The 22341-nt window shown below is 41.8% G+C and overlaps 1 protein-coding gene across 1 annotated transcript in view; it reads left to right on the forward strand.

Moving 5' to 3' along the window:
- SHC4 (SHC adaptor protein 4) overlaps positions 1–22341 on the forward strand; it is a 124941-nt gene that overhangs the window by 63678 nt on the left and 38922 nt on the right. Inside the window, exons 4-6 of the mRNA XM_073618666.1 lie at positions 1433–1552; positions 10691–10744; positions 18582–18633. Of these exons, the coding sequence (XP_073474767.1) occupies positions 1433–1552; positions 10691–10744; positions 18582–18633 (226 nt within the window). The remainder of the gene's footprint in view (positions 1–1432; positions 1553–10690; positions 10745–18581; positions 18634–22341) is intronic.

Here is a 22341-nt window from a genome sequence, read left to right on the forward strand (position 1 = left end):
CGCCGTCATTACTAGTAAAAAAAAAAAAATAACAATAAAAATGCCATAAATTTATTCCCTATTTTGTAGACGCTATAACTTTTGCGCAAAACAATCAATATACGCTTATTGAGATTTTTTTTACCAAAAATATGTAGAAGAATACATATTGACCTAAACTGAGGAAAACGTTTTTTTTTATTTTTTATGGGATATTTATTATAGCAAAAAGTTAAAAATATTGTGTTTTTTTCAAAATTGTCGCTCTTTTTTTGTTTATAGCGCAAAAAATAAAAACCGCAAAGGTGATCAAATACCACCAAAAGAAAGCTCCATTTGTGGGGGAAAAAAATTATCAAAATTTCATATGGGTTCAGTGTTGCATGACCGCGCAATTGTCATTCAAAGTGTAACAGCGCTGAAAGCTAAAAATTGGTCTGGGCAGGAAGGTGGTGAAAATGCCCGGTATTGAAGTGGTTAAAGAGAAGCTCTCCTGTGAAAAAAAATAAAAGCCAGCAGCTACAAAAATTTTAGCTGCTGACTTTAAAAAAAAAAGCCACTTGCCTGCCCTACGATCCAGCGGTGTGCTCACCCCAGCCAGTTTTACCTGCTGTCCTCTTTCCTTGGCGCTGTGGGAACCCGGCTGTTGCAGCTTGTGGCTTCACAGCTAGGTGCCCACTGCACATGCGCGAGTAGCACTGGGCATTGTGAATGGTTTTGCAGTCTTCTGGGACCTGTCACGTGTCCCAGAAGAATAGGGGGGGGGGGGAGACTTCTGCTTCTGATCGCCTAGTGGCATTGGACCCAGATTTATGCAGGTACCATCACATAAGAGGTCAAGAGCCCCTAGCAAACTCAGGAGGAAGCCATGGAACCCTAGTTGAAAATGGCTGCACTAGTCCCTAATAGGTGCTTGGATTGGTCACTGATAACCCATACATCACAACAGCAGCCTTCATATGCAAAATGGTTGTCATTAAAACTTTCTTTATTGTTTCACAATAACTATATTCAAACCTGCAATTAAAAATCTCAGTTGGAAAGTGAAAATTATGAAAGTATGAATTGTGCTGATGATTTGGGGCAGAAAGACAATTCTAAAAGACGCTTTTTGAAATAGTGTTGAGAAAAAGTATTTTTATACAGTTAAATAAACATATCACATTTGCCTTGTTATATAGCTACGCCTCTGTTAAAATGATATATTCCACAGGAAATACTGCATAAGCATTTTAGCTACTTTTGTATATCAGTGATTTATATTTAGCCACCAGTCGGATGCAGGTTTTGGTCAAAGTGTCCATTTGAAGGTTATCGTGGTTTGCCTATTATGATTCATCCATCCAGACATCCCATTTAGACAATGGATATTTGTAACGGTTTATTAAATTCATATAAAGGGTACTGTTAGAAGCTTTGAGAAAATAACTGATCATTTTTTCTCTTCCTTCAGCCTCCTCTGAAGTTTCTGTCGTCCGTTCTGGGGAAGAGCAACCTCCAGTTTTCAGGGATCAATGTCAAGTTGACCATCTCCACAAACAGCCTTACCCTGACAGATATTGACACTCAGCAGGTGGGTTTATGGGAAGACAACCTGGAGACATATGCAGTAAAATATAGGAAATACATGTCCCATATACTATATATTATATGGAACTGCAGTAGTTCCATATAACTGTTGATTTATATGCCTATTATTAACTGGATTGAAGCTTTCATTAAACCAGACCTAATGTTTTGCCATTTATAGCAAATCAAATTTACTTGAATCCTCCACCCTTCTCCAGCATATACTTATCTTTACTTTGCTTCCCTTTGGAGCACTGGGAACCGGAGGAAATACTTGGTACTTCTCTGTATGGAGAAGCATGTGATGCACTCCATGTGACAGTGCCAGACCAATCAGCACTGTCACACAGGCATTCTATACCCCTGTATAAGCTATGACTCTGGTGAATTGTAGCTTACACAACATTTTCTGCCCATGTGGTCCAAAACTCAAGCCTTTGGTCTTATGATCCCTGCCAAACACCTTTAAATGCCTAAAAATCACATGACCACATAACTAGGCGTTTGGGCCCTTGATTGTCAAAACAATCCACCACAGTATGACTGATTTTATTGCTATACACTGGAAACAATTTTAGGTTTATATACTGTATATATATTGTGAGGACTTACTTCAACTGGTAGAGCTTTAAGGACTAAGCCACTTGCTTACTTCTTTTTTTAAGGGCTTTTCTTGCCCAATTTTTTTAACCAGTATGGCTCCAATTTCTTTTATTTGTCACATGTAAGAATCTTAATTTTTGGCGATAAAATTACTTAAACCCACAGAACATTATATATTTTCTGAAAGCAGAGGTCCTGTAGAATAAAAAGATGATAGTTGCGTTTTATGTCACATGATATTTGCACAACTGCTTATTAAACACAAATATTCTGAAAAAAATATAATAAGATTAATTTTAGTGCAAAAACACACCATATAATACCCATTTTTGGTTAAAATATAAAAGATGAGGTTGCATCATGTAAAGAGATACCAAACATTCCATGTCTTAAAATTGCGTGCACCCGCGATATTGCCAAAAACTTATGGTGCTCAAAAATCACTATAGGTGACATTTTAAAAGCCTTTACAGCTCATCAGATTACAGTTAACTAGGAACTCTTGTTTTAGAATTATTGTTCACACTCTGACAATCGCGACGATCTGTCATACGTTTGGCGCGACATCGGTTTACATACGCGCGCACACCCTGGGCTTGCGTTTGCATTTGCACAGGTGTGCGGGGCAACAGGGTTTCGGCAGTATTTTTTTTTTCATTTTAATATATGTTATTATAATTTTATTTTTTTTAACTTTTATTTTTTATTTTTTTATTTATTTTTACTTGATTGCTATCACAAGGGGTTAATAAGCCCCTATGCGATAGCATTAGACAGGTGACAGATAATCTTTATGGAGATATTAGGGATCTAATAGACCCCAAAGTCTCCCCTGCTCTTCACACAGATTGGCTTGGTTGGATTTGTCCCTGGCTGTACTGTCCTGGAAAGTGTGCATCTGAAACCGGAAATCCCTTCCAGTTTCATTGTTTGCAAGTGAGATCAAGGCATGGATTTGTGATCTCTCTCCCCTAGCCGGTGGTTGTGTTCCCAGGCTCCAGTAAAAGTGGGAGAGCCCCGGAACCACTGGAGGAGGGAGGGCACTGGCGCACAAGCTGATGGCTGCTACTGTGGTTAAAGGTTCACTCTTTGGACTAGTTAAAAGAAAATTTAGAAAACAAAATCAATATATTTCCCTCACAGGGGGTTTATAAAACAATGGATCATCTGCCTCCTGGCGTACACCTACGTCATTGCTGATCTGGCTTGGTCTATAGACTTAGCAGCTCTTTGCTCCTTCTTAGGTGGAGCTCTCCTGACTCCTGGACAGAGACCTCTTCTGTCTGCTGGACTGGAAACCAGAACCCTAGTCAGATCTCTACTAAAAGACCAGCACATAGCTGCCCAACTAGTGTGCTGATGGTTCTGAAAACCAGGACCCAAGATTGGATATTTCATCCCTTCCAAGTTTCCCAAGTTACCAACCACTGAGGAAACTGAAAAGCTAGGTTCCTCTGAATTAAACAAGCAACCTGGAGCCCCTCAGCCCCCAAGCCCTTCTTGTCCTTTAGAGAAAATGTCGTTTTACGTTCTGTCCAATTTTCATCTCAGTGACAAGGTAAGGAAGGAAAGGGAAATGAACACCACCAGCAAAAATAATTTACAATAAATATTACTTATAACCCTTTAACATCCTATCCGAAAGGTGACAATGAACTGGTTGGAGGTCCACTACAAAGTGTATGTTCTCCTTTATCCGCTTGCCAACCAGCCGCCACAGTTGTACTGCGGCAACAGGGCTCGGCTGCGCGAAACGCAGCGATCGCTCATGACATGGCGAGAACCGGGATCTCTGTGTGTAAACACAGAGATCCCAGTTCTCTGAGGTGAGAAGAGACAGATCATGTGTTCATACAAAGTATGAACACCATCTATCTCTTCCCCTAGCAAGTCCCATCCCCCCTTCAGTTAGAACACTTAGCAGGGAACACAGTTAACCCCTTGATCGCCCCCTAGTATTAACTGCTTCATTGCCAGTGACATTTTTACAGTAATCAATGCATTTTTATAGCACTGATCGCTGTATAAATGCCAGTGGTCCCAAAAATGTGTCAAAATTGTCTGATGTGTCCGCCATAATGTCGCAGTCACGACAAAAATCGCAGATCGCCACCATTACTAGTAAAAAAAAAAAAAAAAATAATAATAATAAAAATGCTATAAATCTATCCCCTATTTTGTAGACACTATAACTTTTGCGAAAACCAATAAATATACGCTTATTGCGATTTTTATTACCAAAAATGTGTAGAAGAATACATATCGGCCTAAACTGAGAAAAAAAATAGCTTTTTTAAGAAAAAAATGGGGATATTTATTATAGCAAAAAGTTCAAAATATTGTGTTTTTTTCAAAATTGTCGCTCTTTTTTTGTTTATAGCACAAAAAATAAAAACCGCAGAGATGATCAAATATCACCAAAAGAAAGCTCTATTTGTGGGGGGAAAAAATAATCAAAATTTCATATGGGTTCAGTGTTGCATGACCGCGCAATTTTCATTCAAAATGTAACAGCTAAAAGCTGAAAATTTTCCGGGGCTGAAGTGGTTTTTGAAGAAAAAAAAAACAAAACCCTATGCAACTCTGTTTCCAATGAATAGTACATACCAGAGCTCCTCCTCCAGAAAAACTGTTTGCCCCATATTCCCCTTCAAACTGCTGTTGGCAGGAAGGGCTGAATAACACAATAATGTGCCTCCATAGTGACCGCCTTTTAAACTTTGTGTATGTGCAGTGCATCCTCTCCCAGCTCCAGCTCAGCTTGACAGTGGATGTTCCAGGCCATACAAAATCCTTCACTATTTAGCATCACCATTTACAGCAAGAGGATCTCTGATATGTACTATTCATTGTATACAGAATTGCATAGGGGGATTTTAGGAAAACCTTTATGAAGGTGAACTTACACTTTGAGGCAGCCATTCTCAACCAGGGTTCCATGGAACTTTACGGTTCCTCCAGAGGTTTCTAGGGGTTCCTCGAGCTGTAGGCAGCAGACAGACCTCCCCTTTGATAGTGCCTGCATAGTTCTGGGATTAACACCAGTAGGCAGAGCCAGGAGTATGAATCCAATGATCTTTTTAGCTGTCTGGAAGGGTGACATTCTGACCACCAATGTAAGGGGGACATTTTCCTACTGACCACCAGTGAAAAGGTTTTTGAGATGGTTCCCTGAGACTTGAAAATTATTTTAAGGGTTATTCTGCAGTAAAAATATTGATAAGTGCTGCTTTAAAGTTTAAAGACATATAGTTTTAATTCATACAGTATTGCAGTAAATTGGATGTGTATTGGTGGTGATCCACCATCACCATAGGTCAGTGTTTCTCAACCTTTTTTCACAGTCAATGTACTAAAATGATGCACAATCCCGAGGCACCTCATTCTAAAAACGTAAGAACACAAAAGTAATAGTTTTACATAACTCAGCAACATCCATACATGTTGGACACCCAACATTACAGATGATTTCTTCTTCCAAAGCAAATGCACCTTTGCACACTGGGACTGACTCCCTCACTCAACTAATGTGACTCCAGTGCTGATTGGGGGGGGGGGGGGGGGCAGCAGAGGGTCAAATATGAATCCTGTGCAGGCACCCAACATCCTCCTTATCACCTGATATAATTGGTTGTTAGGATGCTGGTAGCTGCAAATTTGTAATGGTGCACAATGAAAAGCTGTGGCTCTGTGTAACTATAGGGCAGGCTTCATCCACTTGTTGGCTTGCATACAATTTTGGGGCAATTTTTGGGCATTTTGCCAAGGCACCCCTTGAAGAAACCATAAGGCACCCCAGGACCGGGGCACCCTGGTTGAAAAATACTGCCCTAGGTTATTGATTATAGATCTTTAAGCACACTATATAGTATGAACTCTGAGCATGTGACTAAATCCTTTAGGCTTGCAAGACATGATACATACTTAATAGTCTAATGCCCTGTATACACGATAGGATTTTCCGACAACAAAATCCATGTTTTTTTTCCGACGGATGTTGGCTCAAACTTGTCTTGCATACACACGGTCACACAAAGTTGGCCGGAAATTCCGAACGTCAAGAACACGGTGACGTACAACACGTACGACGAGCCAAGAAATATTAAGTTTAATTGCCAGTGCGGCTCTTCTGCTTGATTCTGAGCATGCGTGGCACTTTGTGCGTCGGAATTGTGTACACACGATCGGAATTTCCGACAACATTTTGTTGTCAGAAAATTTAAGAACCAGCTCTCAAATTTTGTGTGTCGGAAATTTCTATGGAAAATGTGTGATGAAGCCTACACACGGTCGGAATTTACGACAACAAGGTCCTATCACACATTTTCCATAGGAAAATCCTATTGTGTGTACAGGGCATAATGGTAAGCCATTGCCCAAATTCTTACAATAATGACCTCCTTATGTCTGTATTTTTCTTCTTATTCTGGCCTTATTTGTGTCTTCCAGTATCATTAGAGATGAGATGTTTGTGTATTCCCTCAATAAACAGTGGGCAACAAGAAGACATAGCATGGAGTCCTGCTGACCTAAATGATTTTTCATCACATGGTTATCCAGACAGACAGACTGCAGACTTGTTTCCTTTATACTATCAGCACAGAGGAGGGATTGTTTCAATATCATGACTTATGGACCTTTAATGACCTTAGGCTATCAAAAGACATAAATATTCCATGATGCTGCAACATCAGCCCAAAGCTACAGACCTTCATCTCTACAAAATGCTAATATTTAGACCCCTTACACACTGAGGCTGCGGCCGCGTCAGCGCTAAAGCGCTGCTCGTTTTAGTGGCACTTTACCGCTGTTTAAGCAGCGCTTTTCGGCCGCTAGCGGGGTGCTTTTAACCCCAAAGAAGTGGTTCAAAGCGCCCGTGTTGCGGCACTTCTGAATCACTTTTCTGGTGCTTTGGAAGAGCTGTCCAGTCATAGGCAGGGCATTTTGGAAGCACTAAACAAATCGCTCCCAAACTGCCCCAAAGATGTTGCTTGTAGGACTTTTCCTAACGACATTTATTTAGAGGCTTTTTCTAGCGCTAAAACACCTGAAAACCGCCTCAGTGTGAAAGGGGTCTTAAGAATACATTATATATATATATACACATTATATAAATTTAATTGAAAGAGGTGCAAACATGGTTTTATAATATGGGTAGCCTTATAACTGTTGCACATGAGCAGAACATAACTTCTTCCTACATCTTATAACCATCTCTATAAAGAAAAAATACCCATTATAACACCTTACCAAAATCTTGAAGAGATTCTAAAGGCTGCATGTTTTTTTTTTCTTTTTACCTTCCTGCATTCAATGCATGAAGGTGAAAAACCTTCTTTGCGCAGCGCCCCCCCCCCCCCCCCCCCAAATACCCCAAATACCTATATGAGCCCAGTGATGTGCATGAGAGCAGCTGCTCTCCTGGCTTTCTCTCTCCTCATTGGCACAGGCACAGCAGTAGCTATTGGCTCCCGCTGCTGTCAATCATAGCCAGTGAGGAGGAAGTGGGGCTCACAACTGAGCCCCGTTCTGTATGTCAATGGACACACAAAGCAGGGCTCAGGAACGAGCATGTTATGAGGGTTCTCATCATGGGGGAAGAGCCAGAAGAATCGTCGGGGAAACTGAAAAGCGGAGGACTGGGGCCGCTCTGTGCAAAACCCTTGCACAGAACAGGTAAGTATAACATGTTTGTAAATAAAAAAAAAAATTCCTTTAGAATCACTTTAATGCTTTATCTCTGTAGGATATAGCTGTGTTTTACTGATATTGATAAAGAAAGTCAGAGCTAAAAGTGGAACTCCACTGCATCTAAACAGCACAAACCAAAAATGCTATTTAATAAATTTTTAACATTCAAAGCAAATCCCCCCATCCATCCATGTCTCCACTTCCACTCTTTCACTTTGAAAAACACCCCTCTAGCATTTCTGGCCGTGGCCATCTTGAGTAAGGGCAGATGATTCATGTAGCATTTACTTCCTGTAATCCATCTGCCCTTAGCTCAGGCATGCAGGTGTTTTGTCAGATTTGGCGACCCATCAGAATGTGTAACGGAAGTGACATTCCGTCGCCACCATCTTGCTACACCCCTCACTTTAACCACTTAAGGACTAGCCTCGTTTTGGATTTTAGGTGTTTACATGTTTAAAACAGGTTTTTCTGCTAGAAAATTACTTAGAACCCCCAAACATTATATATGGTTTTTCTTCTAACACCCTAGAGAATACAATGGCGGTCATTGCAATACTTTTTTTTGCACCGTATTTGCTCAGCGGTCTTATAAGCGCACTTTTTTTGGAAAAAATTCACTTTTTTGAATAAAAAAATAAAACAACAGTAAAGTTATCCCAATTTTTTTTTATATTGTGAAATATAATGTTACGCCAAGTAAACTGATACCCAACATGTCATGCTTGAAAATTGCGCCCGCTCGTGGAATGGCGTCAAACTTTTACCCTCAAAAATCTCCATAGGCGACGTTTAAAAAATTCTACAGGTTGCATATTTTGCGCTACAGAGGAGGTCTAGGGCTAGAATTATTGCTCTCGCTCTACCGGTCGCTGTGATACCTCACATGTGTGGTTTGACCACCGTTTTCATATGCGGGCGCTACTCGCGTATGCGTTCGCTTCTGCGCGCGAGCTCGTCGGGACAGGGGGGTTTTAAAAAATTTTTTTTAATTTTTATTATTTATTTTAAAATATTTTATTTATTTTTACACTGTTTAATAAAAAAAAAAATTGTGTCACTTTTATTCCTATTACAAGGAATGTAAACATCCCTTGTAATAGAAAAAAACATGGCAGGACCTCTTAAATATGAGATCTGGGGTCAAAAAATTTACACTAAAATGCAATAAAAAAAAAAAAAAAAAGTCATTTAGAAAAATGACATTTGAAAAAATATGCCTTTAAGAGGCATGGACAGAAGTGACGTTTTGACGTCGCTTCCGCCCAGCAGTATCTTGGAGACGAGTGAGCGCCATCTTGGCCTCACTTGTCTCCAGACACACCAGGCAGAAGGACGCGATCGCCTCCGCCGCTACCGACGGCTCCGGTAAGCGGCGGAGGGCACCGGATGGCGGCGGGAGGGACCACTTTTATCTGAAAGCCGGCCGCCGCACGAAAACGGGGATACCGGGGTTATGGCAGCTAGCTTCTGCCATAACAACGATATCCCCGTTCAAACTTAGGACGTATATATACGTGCGGCGGTCGGGAAGTGGTTAAAAAGCCTGCTGATCTCACAGGTTTGCTAATCTGACAGAAGATCACTGCTTTAAAATTAAACATCTAAACATTCGGACGGAGTTCTAAGTACTGTATTTCACTATATAAACTCAGTCTACTGATAAAGATAAGTGTAAAATGCAAAACTCCAGTGGGTATAATAAGATGTACGCTTTCCCCCTTCTCACTGTATCCTTACTGTAGAGCAGTGCAGGGTGTAGCAAGATGGCGCCGATGAAAAGTCACTTCCATTACACATTCTGACGGGTCATCTAATCTGATGAAACACGGGCAGGAGTATGTTCTTAGCTGGGAAAACCCCTCCTCCCCTCCTGAAGACTCCTGGGATGTATGACATGATTTGCCTATGCATGGAAACCAGGAAGTAACTGAAGAAATGTAAAAAATTAATATAATATATATTCCTATCTATTTATTAATGCATAACTTTCTCCCAAGAATCAGCGCACTGCTTGCATCGGGGTGAGGACTGTTAAAGAGTATCTGAACCCAAGAACAAATTCCCACTATTGCAGCTTTCTGTTCCATAGATATGATGGCTGCATTTGTTTTCTTTTTTCACACCTTTTCCTTTATTTTAACCTGGTAATCCTGCTGTTAAAGCGGTAGTGAACCTAAAAAAAACAAAAAACAACACCTGTAAAGCATAATGTGCTGTACATCACATACTAGTGCATTATGAAATATTTACCTTGGAACAAAGTCCTCCAGCGGCGCGCTGTCACAGCTGAGAAGGCTGACATCACATCCGCCAAGGTATGCTGGGCCTACAGAGTGCATGCGCTGGTGACGTCACTGGCTGCATCCAGGGTGAATATCTCCTAAATGGTGCAAGTTTAGGAGATAATTACTGTACCTTCATGTAAACCTTATTATAGGCTTACCTGTAGGTAACAATCACAAAGCGGGCTTTGCTGCTTTAATTAACTTTGCGCCCCGGAGTGACAACCCTACTGAGCAGTGTTGTGTTAGGACTATATAACACCTCCCCCTCTTCTCAATAACAGGGGGGTGTACTTTGTAGTCCATAGAGATAGCAGGGAACAATGTTAAGTGATAGTGATAGTGATAGAAGTTATTAGCTCACAAGATTCACTTATCGAACAGATCTAATAAAACACTTTCAATGGTATATTTAACAGAACAAAAAGGAACAAAGAAGAGAAATGTAGTGTTAGAGTTTGCATACACTTTAAGCAGTTGTAGATACCCTTACTTCAAAGTTTATGAGCACTATTTGTAATTAGCAATTTATTTTTTACTATTGTTATTTCTTTGTTTTGTAGATAGTTGCTAACCATCATATGCAGTCAATATCATTTGCCTCTGGCGGTGATCCTGTAAGTATACAATTTCTTTATTGCATCTGGTTTACTGAAAACCTGTAATGAGAAATAACATTGCAGGTTCTGGTGTTCTTCTAAAAATGCTAGTTCTGTGGCTGTAAAGCTGGTTGTGTTGTTTCAGTAACTGAGAAAGAATTGAAACCAGTACCAGGCAAACAGCATTTTCAAAAGGTTAGCAATGACAGCGTTTGTACTTCTCTAATGACAATTTTCCTTTGCTGCTGCTGACATCTTATAAGAATGCTAGGTGCTTGGCTGTCACACTGATCCAGTGGCTTCAGTGTTTTATGAGTCACTAGCGTATAGTACCCTGGCCTGTCCGTATAGTAACCTAGACTGTCCCTATATTACCCTAGCCTGTTCGTATAGTACCCTAGACTGTCCCTATATTACCCTAGACTGTCCCTATACTACCCTAGCCTGTCCGTATAGTACCCTAGCCTGTCTGTATAGTACCCTAGCCTGTCCCTATATTACCCTAGCCTGTCTGTATAGTACCCTAGACTGTCCCTATATTACTCTAGCCTGTCTGTATAGTACCCTAGACTGTCACTACCCTAGCCTGTCCGTATAGTACCCTAGCCTGTCTGTATAGTACCCTAGACTGTCCCTATATTACCTTAGCCTGTCCGTATAGTACCCTAGCCTGTCGTGTATAGTACCCTAGACTGTCCCTATACTACCCTAGCCTGTCCGTATAGTACCCTAGCCTGTCTGTATAATACCCTAGCCTGTCCCTATAGTACCCTAGCCTGTCCTTATATTACCCTAGCCTGTCCGTATAGTACCCTATCCTGTCCCTATACTACCCTAGCCTGTCCATATACTGCCCTAGCCTGTCCGTATAGTACCCTAGCCTGTCCGTATAGTACCCTAGACTGTCCCTATACTACCCTAGCCTGTCCATATAGTACCCTAGCCTGTCTGTATAGTACCCTAGCCTGTCCTTATAGTACCCTAGCCTGTCCTTATAGTACCCTAGCCTGTCCTTATATTACCCTAGCCTGTCCGTATAGTACCCTAGTCTGTCCCTATACTACCCTAGCCTGTCCATATACTACCCTAGCCTGTCCGTATAGTACCCTAGCCCCTATACTACCCTAGCCTGCCCCTATACTACCCTAGCCTGTCCGTATAGTACCCTAGCCTGTCCGTATAGTACCCTAGCCTGTCCTTATACTACCCTAGCCTGTCCCTATACTACCCTAGCCTGTCCGTATAGTACCCTAGCCTGTCCGTATAGCACCCTAGCCTGTCCTTATACTACCCTAGCCTGTCCCTATACTACCCTAGACTGTCCCTATAGTACCCTAGCCTGTCCCTATTCTACCCTAGCCTGTCCATATAGTACCCTAGCCTGTCCCTATTCTATCCTAGCCCACTGTATACATGGACAGGGCAAAGGACGTGGAGTCAGGGGTGGAGCCAATGGGGGGGGGGGGGGACTAGGTTTTGAGTAGGGTGTCAAAAATCCTTGCACCAGCCCTGCACTAGCCCAGCTTGGAATAAAATAACAAGTCAGGAGTTGTGACTCGACCTGCGGCATACTTGTTCTAGGTCAGTAGCTCAGAAGGAATTTAAACTTTAGATTAACATGAAAACCAGGTAACTAGTATTTTCAGAAGGAAATCAGCAATGACATAGCAATTTACATATTTTCCTGTTTACTTGTTTCCTTTAAAATAATAACCTGTCAAATATATCCTTGTGTTTGTATAGATAGCATGTACAGTACATAATCATCATCCACCAGGAATGACTTTTTATTTAAGCATTTTTATTACAGGGCACATTTAGATTAGTTTATCCCCTTCCTGACCCCTCCCAGCTCACCTATAACTGAGTCTTTACATTTTGGGGCAGGACGCACTTCCCAACCATGTGATCACTCTGATTGGCTGTCATAGTAGTCACATGGACAGAAGCCTGTCCGGCCAGCTTGGTCGCTGTGCTGGGAGCACACAGTGAGTGCACTCTGAGCACAGAAAGCTCAGCCACCATGGGCACACCAGGGGATGGGAGCAACTGGCTCAGGCTCTCAGCCATGCACTGAAAGGCTGAGCTAGCTGTTAGAGAGGAGTACCAGGCTCCTTCAGAAAAAATTAAAAGTCAGCCTCTACAAATACTGTAGCTGCTGACTTTTAATATAAGAACACTTTACTGTCCAGGGATCCTGCAATATCCTCACTTGAGCCGATTCTTCAGTCGGCTTCGGGTGCAGGCGCCGGCATCTCTAGTAAGGGAAACAGGAAGTGAAGCTGTGCGAGTTGCGCTGCGCCTTGTGAATGGTCCTGTAGTCTTCTGGGACCTGTGATATGTCCCAGAAGACTGTGGGGGAAGGGGGGGGCGAACTTCCATGTCAGTGTCAAAACCAGGTACCCGATCCCCCACTTTCCCACAAAAAAGTGCCAAATGTGGCAGTCAGGGGGGGGGGGGGGGTGCAAACAAGCAGAGCTTCCCCTTTTGGGTGGATTCTGACATTTTTGATGGAATCCTTTCAGAGCCTGGAGTGGCTCTGTGACATGTGTGAGCACAAGTAAGTGCACTCCTATGACCGACAAGTCAAAAAAGCTTTGGCCATACTTATTCCGGGCTTCCTACTATGGGTTGTTTATTGAATTTTAACCCCTATTCGGGGGGGGGGGGGATAGTAATTTGCCTTTGTGTGCAGGTATCTTGTACAATACAGTGTCCAGTTTAGCATGAATCCAGGGGGTGGAGGATTGACGTACATGTGTATTTCCTCCTGGACACATGCCCCATGTTATCACTAGCAGAGTAGTCTCCCATGAGAATTTTTAGACAATTGTCTGTTTTAATTATAATGTATATAGTTTGTTTACTATTACAATTATTTACCTGGTTGGGTAGACCAGTGTTTTTGAACCGTTGTTCAGTCAAGGCACCCTTTAAAATCCTGCACAATCTTGAGGCACTGCATTATAAAATGTAAAAAATTAAACTACTAGTTTTACATAACAACACAGCAACATCCACACATGTAGGAGACCCAACGTTAGAGGCGGTTTATTCTTCCAAAGAAAATACACCTTTGCACACTTGTACTGACTAGTATTCCAATGTTTCTCTTCTCCTTCAGTTTCCCTCTCTCACTCAGGTACCGTGACCCCAGTGCTGATGGAAAGGTGCAGGGGAGAGCAAACAAGGATACAGTATAGGCGCCCAACTTCTTCCGCATCAACCGATGAAATAATTGGTTGTTACAAAGCCAGCAGCTAGAAGGTTGTAATGGTGCACAATGAAAATCTGAGACTTGGTGTAACTAAAAGGCAGGCTTGATCCACCTGCTGGCTTGTATACAATTTTTGGGCAATTTCTATGCATTTTGCCAGGGCACCCCTGAAGACACCTGAAGGCACCCCAGGGTGCCTGGGCACGCTGGTTGAAAAAAGCTGGATTAGAGAATTATACCATTCGAGCAAGGGTATTATCAGTGACCTTCTTGATGTAAACCTGTGTCATGCTTCTACGTTGTACAAGTGGTCCAATATTGTATACTTATCACAGTGGTTCACAATGTATCTTTGTAATTCATGCCCTGGACCACCCCAGCTTGTTGATTATTCTGTAAAACAAATAGCAATTTGTTGATTACTGAAAATACTATTTAGCTATGTCTCTTAATACCATGTGCTGAATTGTCATCATTGACCTCCTAAATAAAGAATTATTAAAAAAAAAATAATAATAAAAAAAATAAGGCTCCATACTGAGGATTTCCATATGCACAGCTGCAATGAAAAGATTATTTGAAGGCTGTGATCTCGATAAAAAAAATAAAGGAGGCTTTATTTTTTAAACAGTCAGTAAACAAGAATGTGAAATCTAATATCCTTATATTATGTATGGTGTGAGTGCATGATACCCATTATAATCAGATAAGTGAATGCTTACGTGAATATGATAAACAGTTTAAAGGAGCTATTTTGGAGCATGATTTTTATCAATCATTTTGTATAGTGTTGTTGATGCCATTGCAGTGTTGTGGAGAAGCTTTTGCTATCTATGGTTCGTTGACTGATGTAATCCTGGGACCTACACAGAATTGTGCTTTGTGATCATCAGCTGAGTGTTTTTGAATAAATATGGATTTTTGGGCCTAGAAACTCACTCCTATTTTGTGATCCCTGACAATGGTTGGCAGCAATGGGATCCGGTGAGAAAGTCAGGCCAGAACTTGAAATAGCAACATCAACATCGAACTGAGCAAAATGTCTACAACACGTCAATGAGCTGCTTGATATCAGGAAGAAAGGACTATACTAGGAGAACAGGCCACTCTGAACAACAAATGGGAAGGCATTAGAAAGGTGGACATATGAGAACGCACTTATTCTGCACTGTAGAAGGCTCAAGCTGAAAAGGAGGCAGCTTACCACCAGTGTTAAAAGCCCACAAAAAAGATTTTTAATCTTTTATTTAGGCAGCTGAAGATATTGTAGGCTTCTTTCAAGATGTTGAGACACGGTGCCATTTATTAAATCCCCAAAATTAAATTGATCTGCCTGTTAGCTGGACTGTTTGATGGGATAGCTACCAAGGCCTTTGAGACTATAGACCTTAAAGACTCTTGACTATGAGAAGGTATAAGAAACAATACTCTCATTTTATGTAGTTAAGTCAGAGTCCTATCGTACTCATTTTAGAGAAATGCAAGACAATAGAGAAGGGGGTCATGCCCATAGGATGACACTATCCTTTTGCAGATTGCTGGAAGGAGAGCAGGCTTTTATTGTTGATGATATATTCAAGACTTTTCATGATAAAATAGTTTTTTTTAGTAAATTCTGTTCAGAAATACTTGAGTTGGTTAAAGAAAGGAACAGTCACAGTCGAGGCCACAACAGACAAGCTTTTGGTCTATTAAGCCTCATTTAAAAAAACGTATGGACATCGCTCATGTTGCAACTGTTAAATGCGGTGAAAGCTTGCATCCCTCTCTATTGTAAGCAACCAACACCTCCCCCAATGAAGGTTTGGTTACATAAAATCAGAGAAATATATTAGATGGAGAACATTCTTGCCACAAACCACAGGGAAGAACAATTTCGAAAAACATGGTTGTATTGGATTGATTATACCCTTTGCTCCACCTATTAAGCAGATCTCACGTTCTAAACGACATACAAGTTTTACGTCTTGACGCAGTCTCTGTCTTTAGCAGCCCAGGTAGACCTGCGGGTCCAAGTATAGGCCTGCCCTCAGGGCTCCCCCCTGGAGCTCAGACTGTGGGGGTCCTCCCCAATTCCCTTCCCTTTTTTTTATTTGACAACTATCCCCGTTATGTTCAAAATGTGAAAGACGAATCCTCTCAGATCTGAACTCCCTCCTTTGTGGTTCACCCTACTGTCACATCCCTATTATTAGGACCATTGTTTGCCAAACTATTTGAGTACTAAGGTGTTTTACTTTCTGTTCTATTTTATTCGTTTCACTCTGCATCTTCTGCAGGTCTCCCTTCGGAGTGCAGAGGGTTTTTTTTGTGTTTTTCTTTTGATCAGCATTGTATCTTGTTCTTTTGCAAAACTTTGAAATAAAGAATTGGAAAAAAAAGTTTTGGACAATTTCCCTCATAAAGTAAATGTCCTTCTCCTTCTATCATGACAAAAGGGAATGTTGTTCAGTCCTGGGATACACAGCCTGGTCCTCATATCCAACGAAACGCCAGAAAGACTGTATGTCTAAAAACAATGCTATACATGTGGCCAAACTGTACATATACAATTATATTATCTCTCTAAAACTTATCAGAGGGTTCAGGGTGTGCAACAAAGCCATATCAGTTTTGTAGAGGCCTCATATACAGAGGACAGACTTTTGTCCACACTGCCCAGTCATCCGGTTGAGCTCAGCTCATCCATCAACCAAAGCAAATTCAACAGCAGTATTTGGGTGGCCATTGCTCAAGTTTAGTGCCTCACCAGCTGGAGTTAATCTTGAACCCAATCCAGCATGAAGGTATATGGAGTTCACTCTCTTGTACCTAACCACTCTAAGCTGAGAAAACCTTGCTTGTAAAAGTGGTAGGTTTCAAGGAAACTGGAGCTTTTGTGACAATTCTGGAACCCGTGTTTTTGGACCTGAAGCTATTCAGAGTGGCCCAGGAATTACGACTGAACTTGTTGGATGGACACAGAGGTGTATACCTTTTGGAAAAGTACATTTGGACTCAGGGGCGGTGCTACCCTATGCAGCTGCCTAGGGTGCACTGCTGCCTAGGGCGCCCAGCCACTGGTGTTCCTACTCTCTTCTCTCTACAGCAAGCAACTAAGTCTCAGCATCAGCAGGCAGCCGCCGCTCCGTTTGCACATAGTGTCAGAGGCGCATAGTGTCTGTGTCCCGACTCCCAAATGAATGGAAGCAAGCAAACATTAATTGATTGGCACTGGTGGGCTGCATTGATGGGCGCTGGTAGGATGCATTTGATGGGCACTGGTGAGGCTGCATTGATGGCGCTGGTGAGGCTGCATTTGATGGGCGCTGGTGAGACTGCATTTGATCACTGGTGGGCTGCATTTTATGGGCGCTTCATTAAAAAGGTGGGGTATACATGGGCAGGGCAAATGGGGTGGAGTCAGGGATGGAGCCAATGGGAGGGCGGCAAAATTAGGTTTCGCCTAGGGTGTAAAAAATCCTTCCACCAGGCCTGTTTGGACTATTGACATGATAAGAAATTGTTCTGGGTGTGGGTAAAGGAAGGTTTACCAGCAGATGTTCTTCTAGGAAATTATGTGGGTAACTTACATTTTAATTTCTTTTATTATACTTGTATATGAATCAAACAACCTTGGCCCACTTCTAAATAACTAACCCCAGATGTAATCTACATAGACTGCCTACTCAGGTTACATCTGGGGTTAGTTCTTTAGAAATGGGCTAAAGTTGCTGTGGAGAATAATTTTAATAAATAATTTTGTGTAGTGTTTGTAAAGTGTTATTGAGGCCATTGCAAGGTGTTGTAGAAGCTTTTGCTATCTAAGGTTCTTTATCTGGTCTTTTGTGAAGGGTACGGTATGTGTGGTCGAAACATTGAAAAAGATTTCTGTCCTCCTCACAGGTGGTCTTCTGGTGGATTGTAAATGTAGGTGATGCAGATGTAGACATGCTGTGGGTAGACTGATTTAATTTGGGGCCCTACACAGATGAGGAATGTGTTTTGTGATCATTAGCTAAGTGTTGGTGAATACATATGGGTATTGGGGTTTGAAATCCCACTTCATGATCCTTGACAGGAACCCCTGTCACAGAATGGATCAATAGTTCTCAGCAACCTTGTTGGTAACGCATCCTTTTAGAAACTTGCAAATCTATTAGTAACAACAAAAATGTTGGCTCAGGGTGCACAAAAAACTACGGGTGTGAAGTCCATCTTAAGAGGAAAGAAAAAAATGCCCTTTTGCATTGGGGCTGCCCTTCACATATGCTCATTTAGGTTTAGAGAGCTGCAAAAAGGAAGTTTACTAACTCCCCTACGCTCCGGAGGTGGACTGACCCTCAGTGTCCTCATGTCCAATGTAGAGATGACGTTACAGGGCAACCAACCGCTGGAGCATAAGGGATAAGAGGCTCCAGAGTGGAGGATTAGTAAGTAAAAGTTCTTTTGGCAGCCCCCTAAGCTTAAACGGGCCTATAACTCATACAGTGAAGGGACAGCCCCACTGCAAGGGAGGATTTTTCTTTCCCTCCAGTTCATCTTTAACATGACTCTTACTACAGAAAAGCCACAACAAAATGTTTTATTTGGTATATTATTTATTTTTATTATACATGTATCATTATATAATATCTAACATGTTTATTTTTATTTTAGGACACCACTGATTATGTCGCTTATGTAGCCAAGGATCCAGTTAACCAAAGAGGTATGACTGTGATTACTGCATACTTTATTGTCACAAATAGCGTATTTTGTTAAATGAGACTCCTAAATCAGTCATTTTTTTCTGGCTAGAAGCTGTCTATGATATCTTGTGCATAGATATACATTGCTTTGAAATCTTTTGGTATAAATCCATAGCTGAAAAGATTTCCTGTCCATTATCTCCACTTGTTGCCCTCAATGTTGTGCTTGTTGGTTTGATAGATGGACAACCTTTATCTGTGAAGATTGGTGGGAGGAGGGAGAATACAGTTTTCTTTTTTCCCTATATCTTATTTTAAAAGATGTGTAGTGAACTCATTTGGGTATTGTTTGGGCCCTTTTACATCCGTTCCGATCAGCAGTAGATCTTTTCGCTGATCCCCTGCTGACCCGGGCAGATGACAGGTCCGTGTTCACTTAGTTTATGCAGAGCGAACGGGAGTAAGCGGACTCCGTTGTCCATTTATAGCTGGCTGACTCTGATCTGGTCCACCCAAAGGGAAGAAGAGGCAGTCCTCCTTCATTTTTTTAGTGGGCATGATCGGACCCAGAGGTAGGTGGTTAATAGTAATGCATGGAACTTCCAGTTGATTGGATCACCTGTGTGAAAGGGCCATTTTCCTTTAAAAATACCTTGAGGGAAACAATAATGTAATAATTGGTCTAACATGCTGATATAGATAATCCTGTAGTGTTTGTAAATTTGTAACTACACAAATCTAGCCATATTCAGAGTTTTGCAAGCTGATTTTGCATATCTCTGATATCAGATAAGAGATCCCTGCTGATCTGTTTCAGTAGCCGTAGTACAGAGTTCACACCAAGTATAATTTGGGCCATAGGCAGCTTGATTAAAGCAAATGATTGACTAAACATCAATGCAATTTTTGAGCCATTTCTCATGCTAGAAGGCATTATTGAGCACATTGGGTAATCTAAGGTGCTCAACAATGCAGAAGTTGATTTTGCAGTTTCCTGGATAACTGTGTAGGCCCCAGTCTTGCAGTTTACTATGGAGATCAGTGAAGGATAAACCTTGTGTGCGCCCAAGGGGTGTATTTATAACAAAAAAAAATCACATAGCTATATCCATTGAAATTGCATGAAAATTTGTTCTGTGCGAATAGGGCAAAATTGAACATTCCACAGCTATATTCTCTGCAAATTGCATGTGTGAATGTAGAAAATACTGCAGTATGGCCACTAGATGGCGGTCCTATTACTGTCAACACCCTCTAGTGGCCATAATGTGTTAACTAGCTAGAGCTATCCATGGAAATGAGTATGCTTCTCAAATACAGCATTAGTATGCTCCATCTAGTGGACATAATGTAGTATCTTCCAGATTGCAGAGATTATAGCCAGAGAACATTTGATTTTACCCCATTCACACAAAATGAATTTGCATGCATTTCTGATGGATGAACAGCTATGCAATCTTTTCATAAACACATCCCTAAGCGTGGTCAATACAATTTAGCCTTAATGTATATCCTTAGACAAACATGTTTAAATTTCGTTTTTGGATAGAGTGTTGAATGGTTAGAACCCATGTAGTGTTTTATTGCTGACTGTGTGTCTCTGGATCTCTGAGGGGTTTTCACTGCAAGACAAGGTAAAAGCTTCCAATACGATACGAGTGAAATACGAGTGAAATTCCCCCAACTTTGGAAAGATTTCCTTTACCTTCCCCATGTATCTGGGAAAGGATTGAAGGAAAATCTCCCCAACAGGACATAGACTGCAAAATTAAGCAGAACAGAAGTTCTAACCTACCCTACTGTAAGTTCTGACCCACCCTACTGTATTCTTAATTAAATAAGGTTATTCCAAGATACATTATAAGCACCATCAAAGCCTCATTCACAGGGACATACCTAAGTATACACCTGTGTGAGGGCTAAGTTTGCCTGCATGGGATGTACAGGTGTTCCCTGTGCAGGCATTCCCATTCATGTCAATTGGGAAGCAGCAGCTAGATGGACACAGCCACTGCTCCCAATCTGACATGCGTTTGTGTGTAGGTGCACGTCCCTGAAAACAGACAGTTTGAGCTTGGGGACATTCAACCGGTACACACAGGGATATCAATTTGGGAACAGCGGCGATGTCCGTGCAACTGCAACTGCTGCATCCCAGTTGATATGAATGGGGCTGTCTGCACGGGCAATCGTGAAACACCTGTACATCCTGTGCAGGCAAACATGGCCCTCGCACGGGTGTACGCTTAAAGTGGTTGTAAACCTGACATGAAATATGAAAAAGCATATCCCTCTATGGTGTGTACTTGTCTCAGTCCAGAGCACTAATGCCCTGTACACACGGTCGGATTTTCCGATGGAAAATGTCCAATCGGAGCGTGTTGTCGGAAATTCCGACCGTGTGTGGGCTCCATCGGACATTTTCCATCGGATTTTCCGACACACAAAGTTGGAGAGCAGGAGATAAAATTTTCCGACAACAAAATCCGTTGTCGGAAATTCCGATCGTGTGTACACAAATCCGACGGACAAAGTGCCACGCATGCTCAGAATAAATAAAGAGATGAAAGCTATTGGCCACTGCCTCGTTTATAGTCCCGACGTACGTGTTTTATGTCACCGCGTTTAGAAGGATCGGATTTTCCGACAACTTTGTGTGACCGTGTGTATGCAAGACAAGTTTGAGCCAACATCCGTCGGAAAAAATCCTAGGATTTTGTTGTCGGAATGTCCGAACAAAGTCCGACCGTGTGTACGCCCTATTAGTGTAAATTCTGTCTGGTGCCTCGCTCCACTGCTATCAGCATGGGTCACTTCTGACAAGTTTTTCTGACACCAAGAGAAAAAAAGATGACGGGGAGGGAGCTCCAGCACACAGCCTGTGATTGATGGCCTCAGCTCTGCCCCAGTATGCTGTATGAAGGGGTGTGTGTCCCTTTCCTCCAATCAGCTCTCACTGAGCTCTGCAGAGTGTAACTTCAGCTCCCTGCCTCCTGCTTTCTGGAATCTCAGACAAGCTGTATAAATTCTGAGGCCAGTCTCTTCACTGGGTATATATAAGGTTTACAACGACTTTAAAGAGGAAGTAAACCCTGGTGGGTTTTACTTCCTCTTTATTTCCCTGCAAACATAAAGCATAATGGGCTACTATGCACTATGCACTTACCTGAAACCGAAGCCTGCGATGTCACCGCTGTCCCCACTAGCAGCGAGCGCCCATCTTCACCCCTCTTCCTTCCGGGGCCACGAACTCCGGCTCTGTGACTGGCTGGAGTCACGTGACGTAACTTTCGCGCATGCACGCGGGAGCCGCCAGTCACAGCATGAGCTACCCTTTCTAAAGTGTGCATGCGCCGTAGACATCGGCGCCCGGCTTTATTGTAAATATCTCCTAAACCGTGGAGGTTTAGGAGATATTTCCAGCACCTACAGGTAAGCCTTAATATAGGCTTACCTGTAGGTAAAAGTGGTTGTACTGGGTGTACAAACACTTTAAGTACGCCTGTGTTAATGAGGCCTAGGCTTTGGCACTATATGTGAAAGAATGTGTTTAAATACAGCTGTTGTTTTACATCTTAAAGCTGAACTCCAGGTAGCTATTAAAAACACCAATGAATGCAGTGATACAGTATCTCACAAAAGTGAGTACACTCCTCACATTTTTGTAGATATTTTATTATATCTTTTCATGTGACAACACTGAAGAAATGACACTTTGCTACAATGTA

Source organism: Aquarana catesbeiana, linkage group LG03, assembly GCF_042186555.1.
Source record: "Aquarana catesbeiana isolate 2022-GZ linkage group LG03, ASM4218655v1, whole genome shotgun sequence".
Classification (NCBI taxonomy): Eukaryota; Metazoa; Chordata; class Amphibia; order Anura; family Ranidae; genus Aquarana; species Aquarana catesbeiana.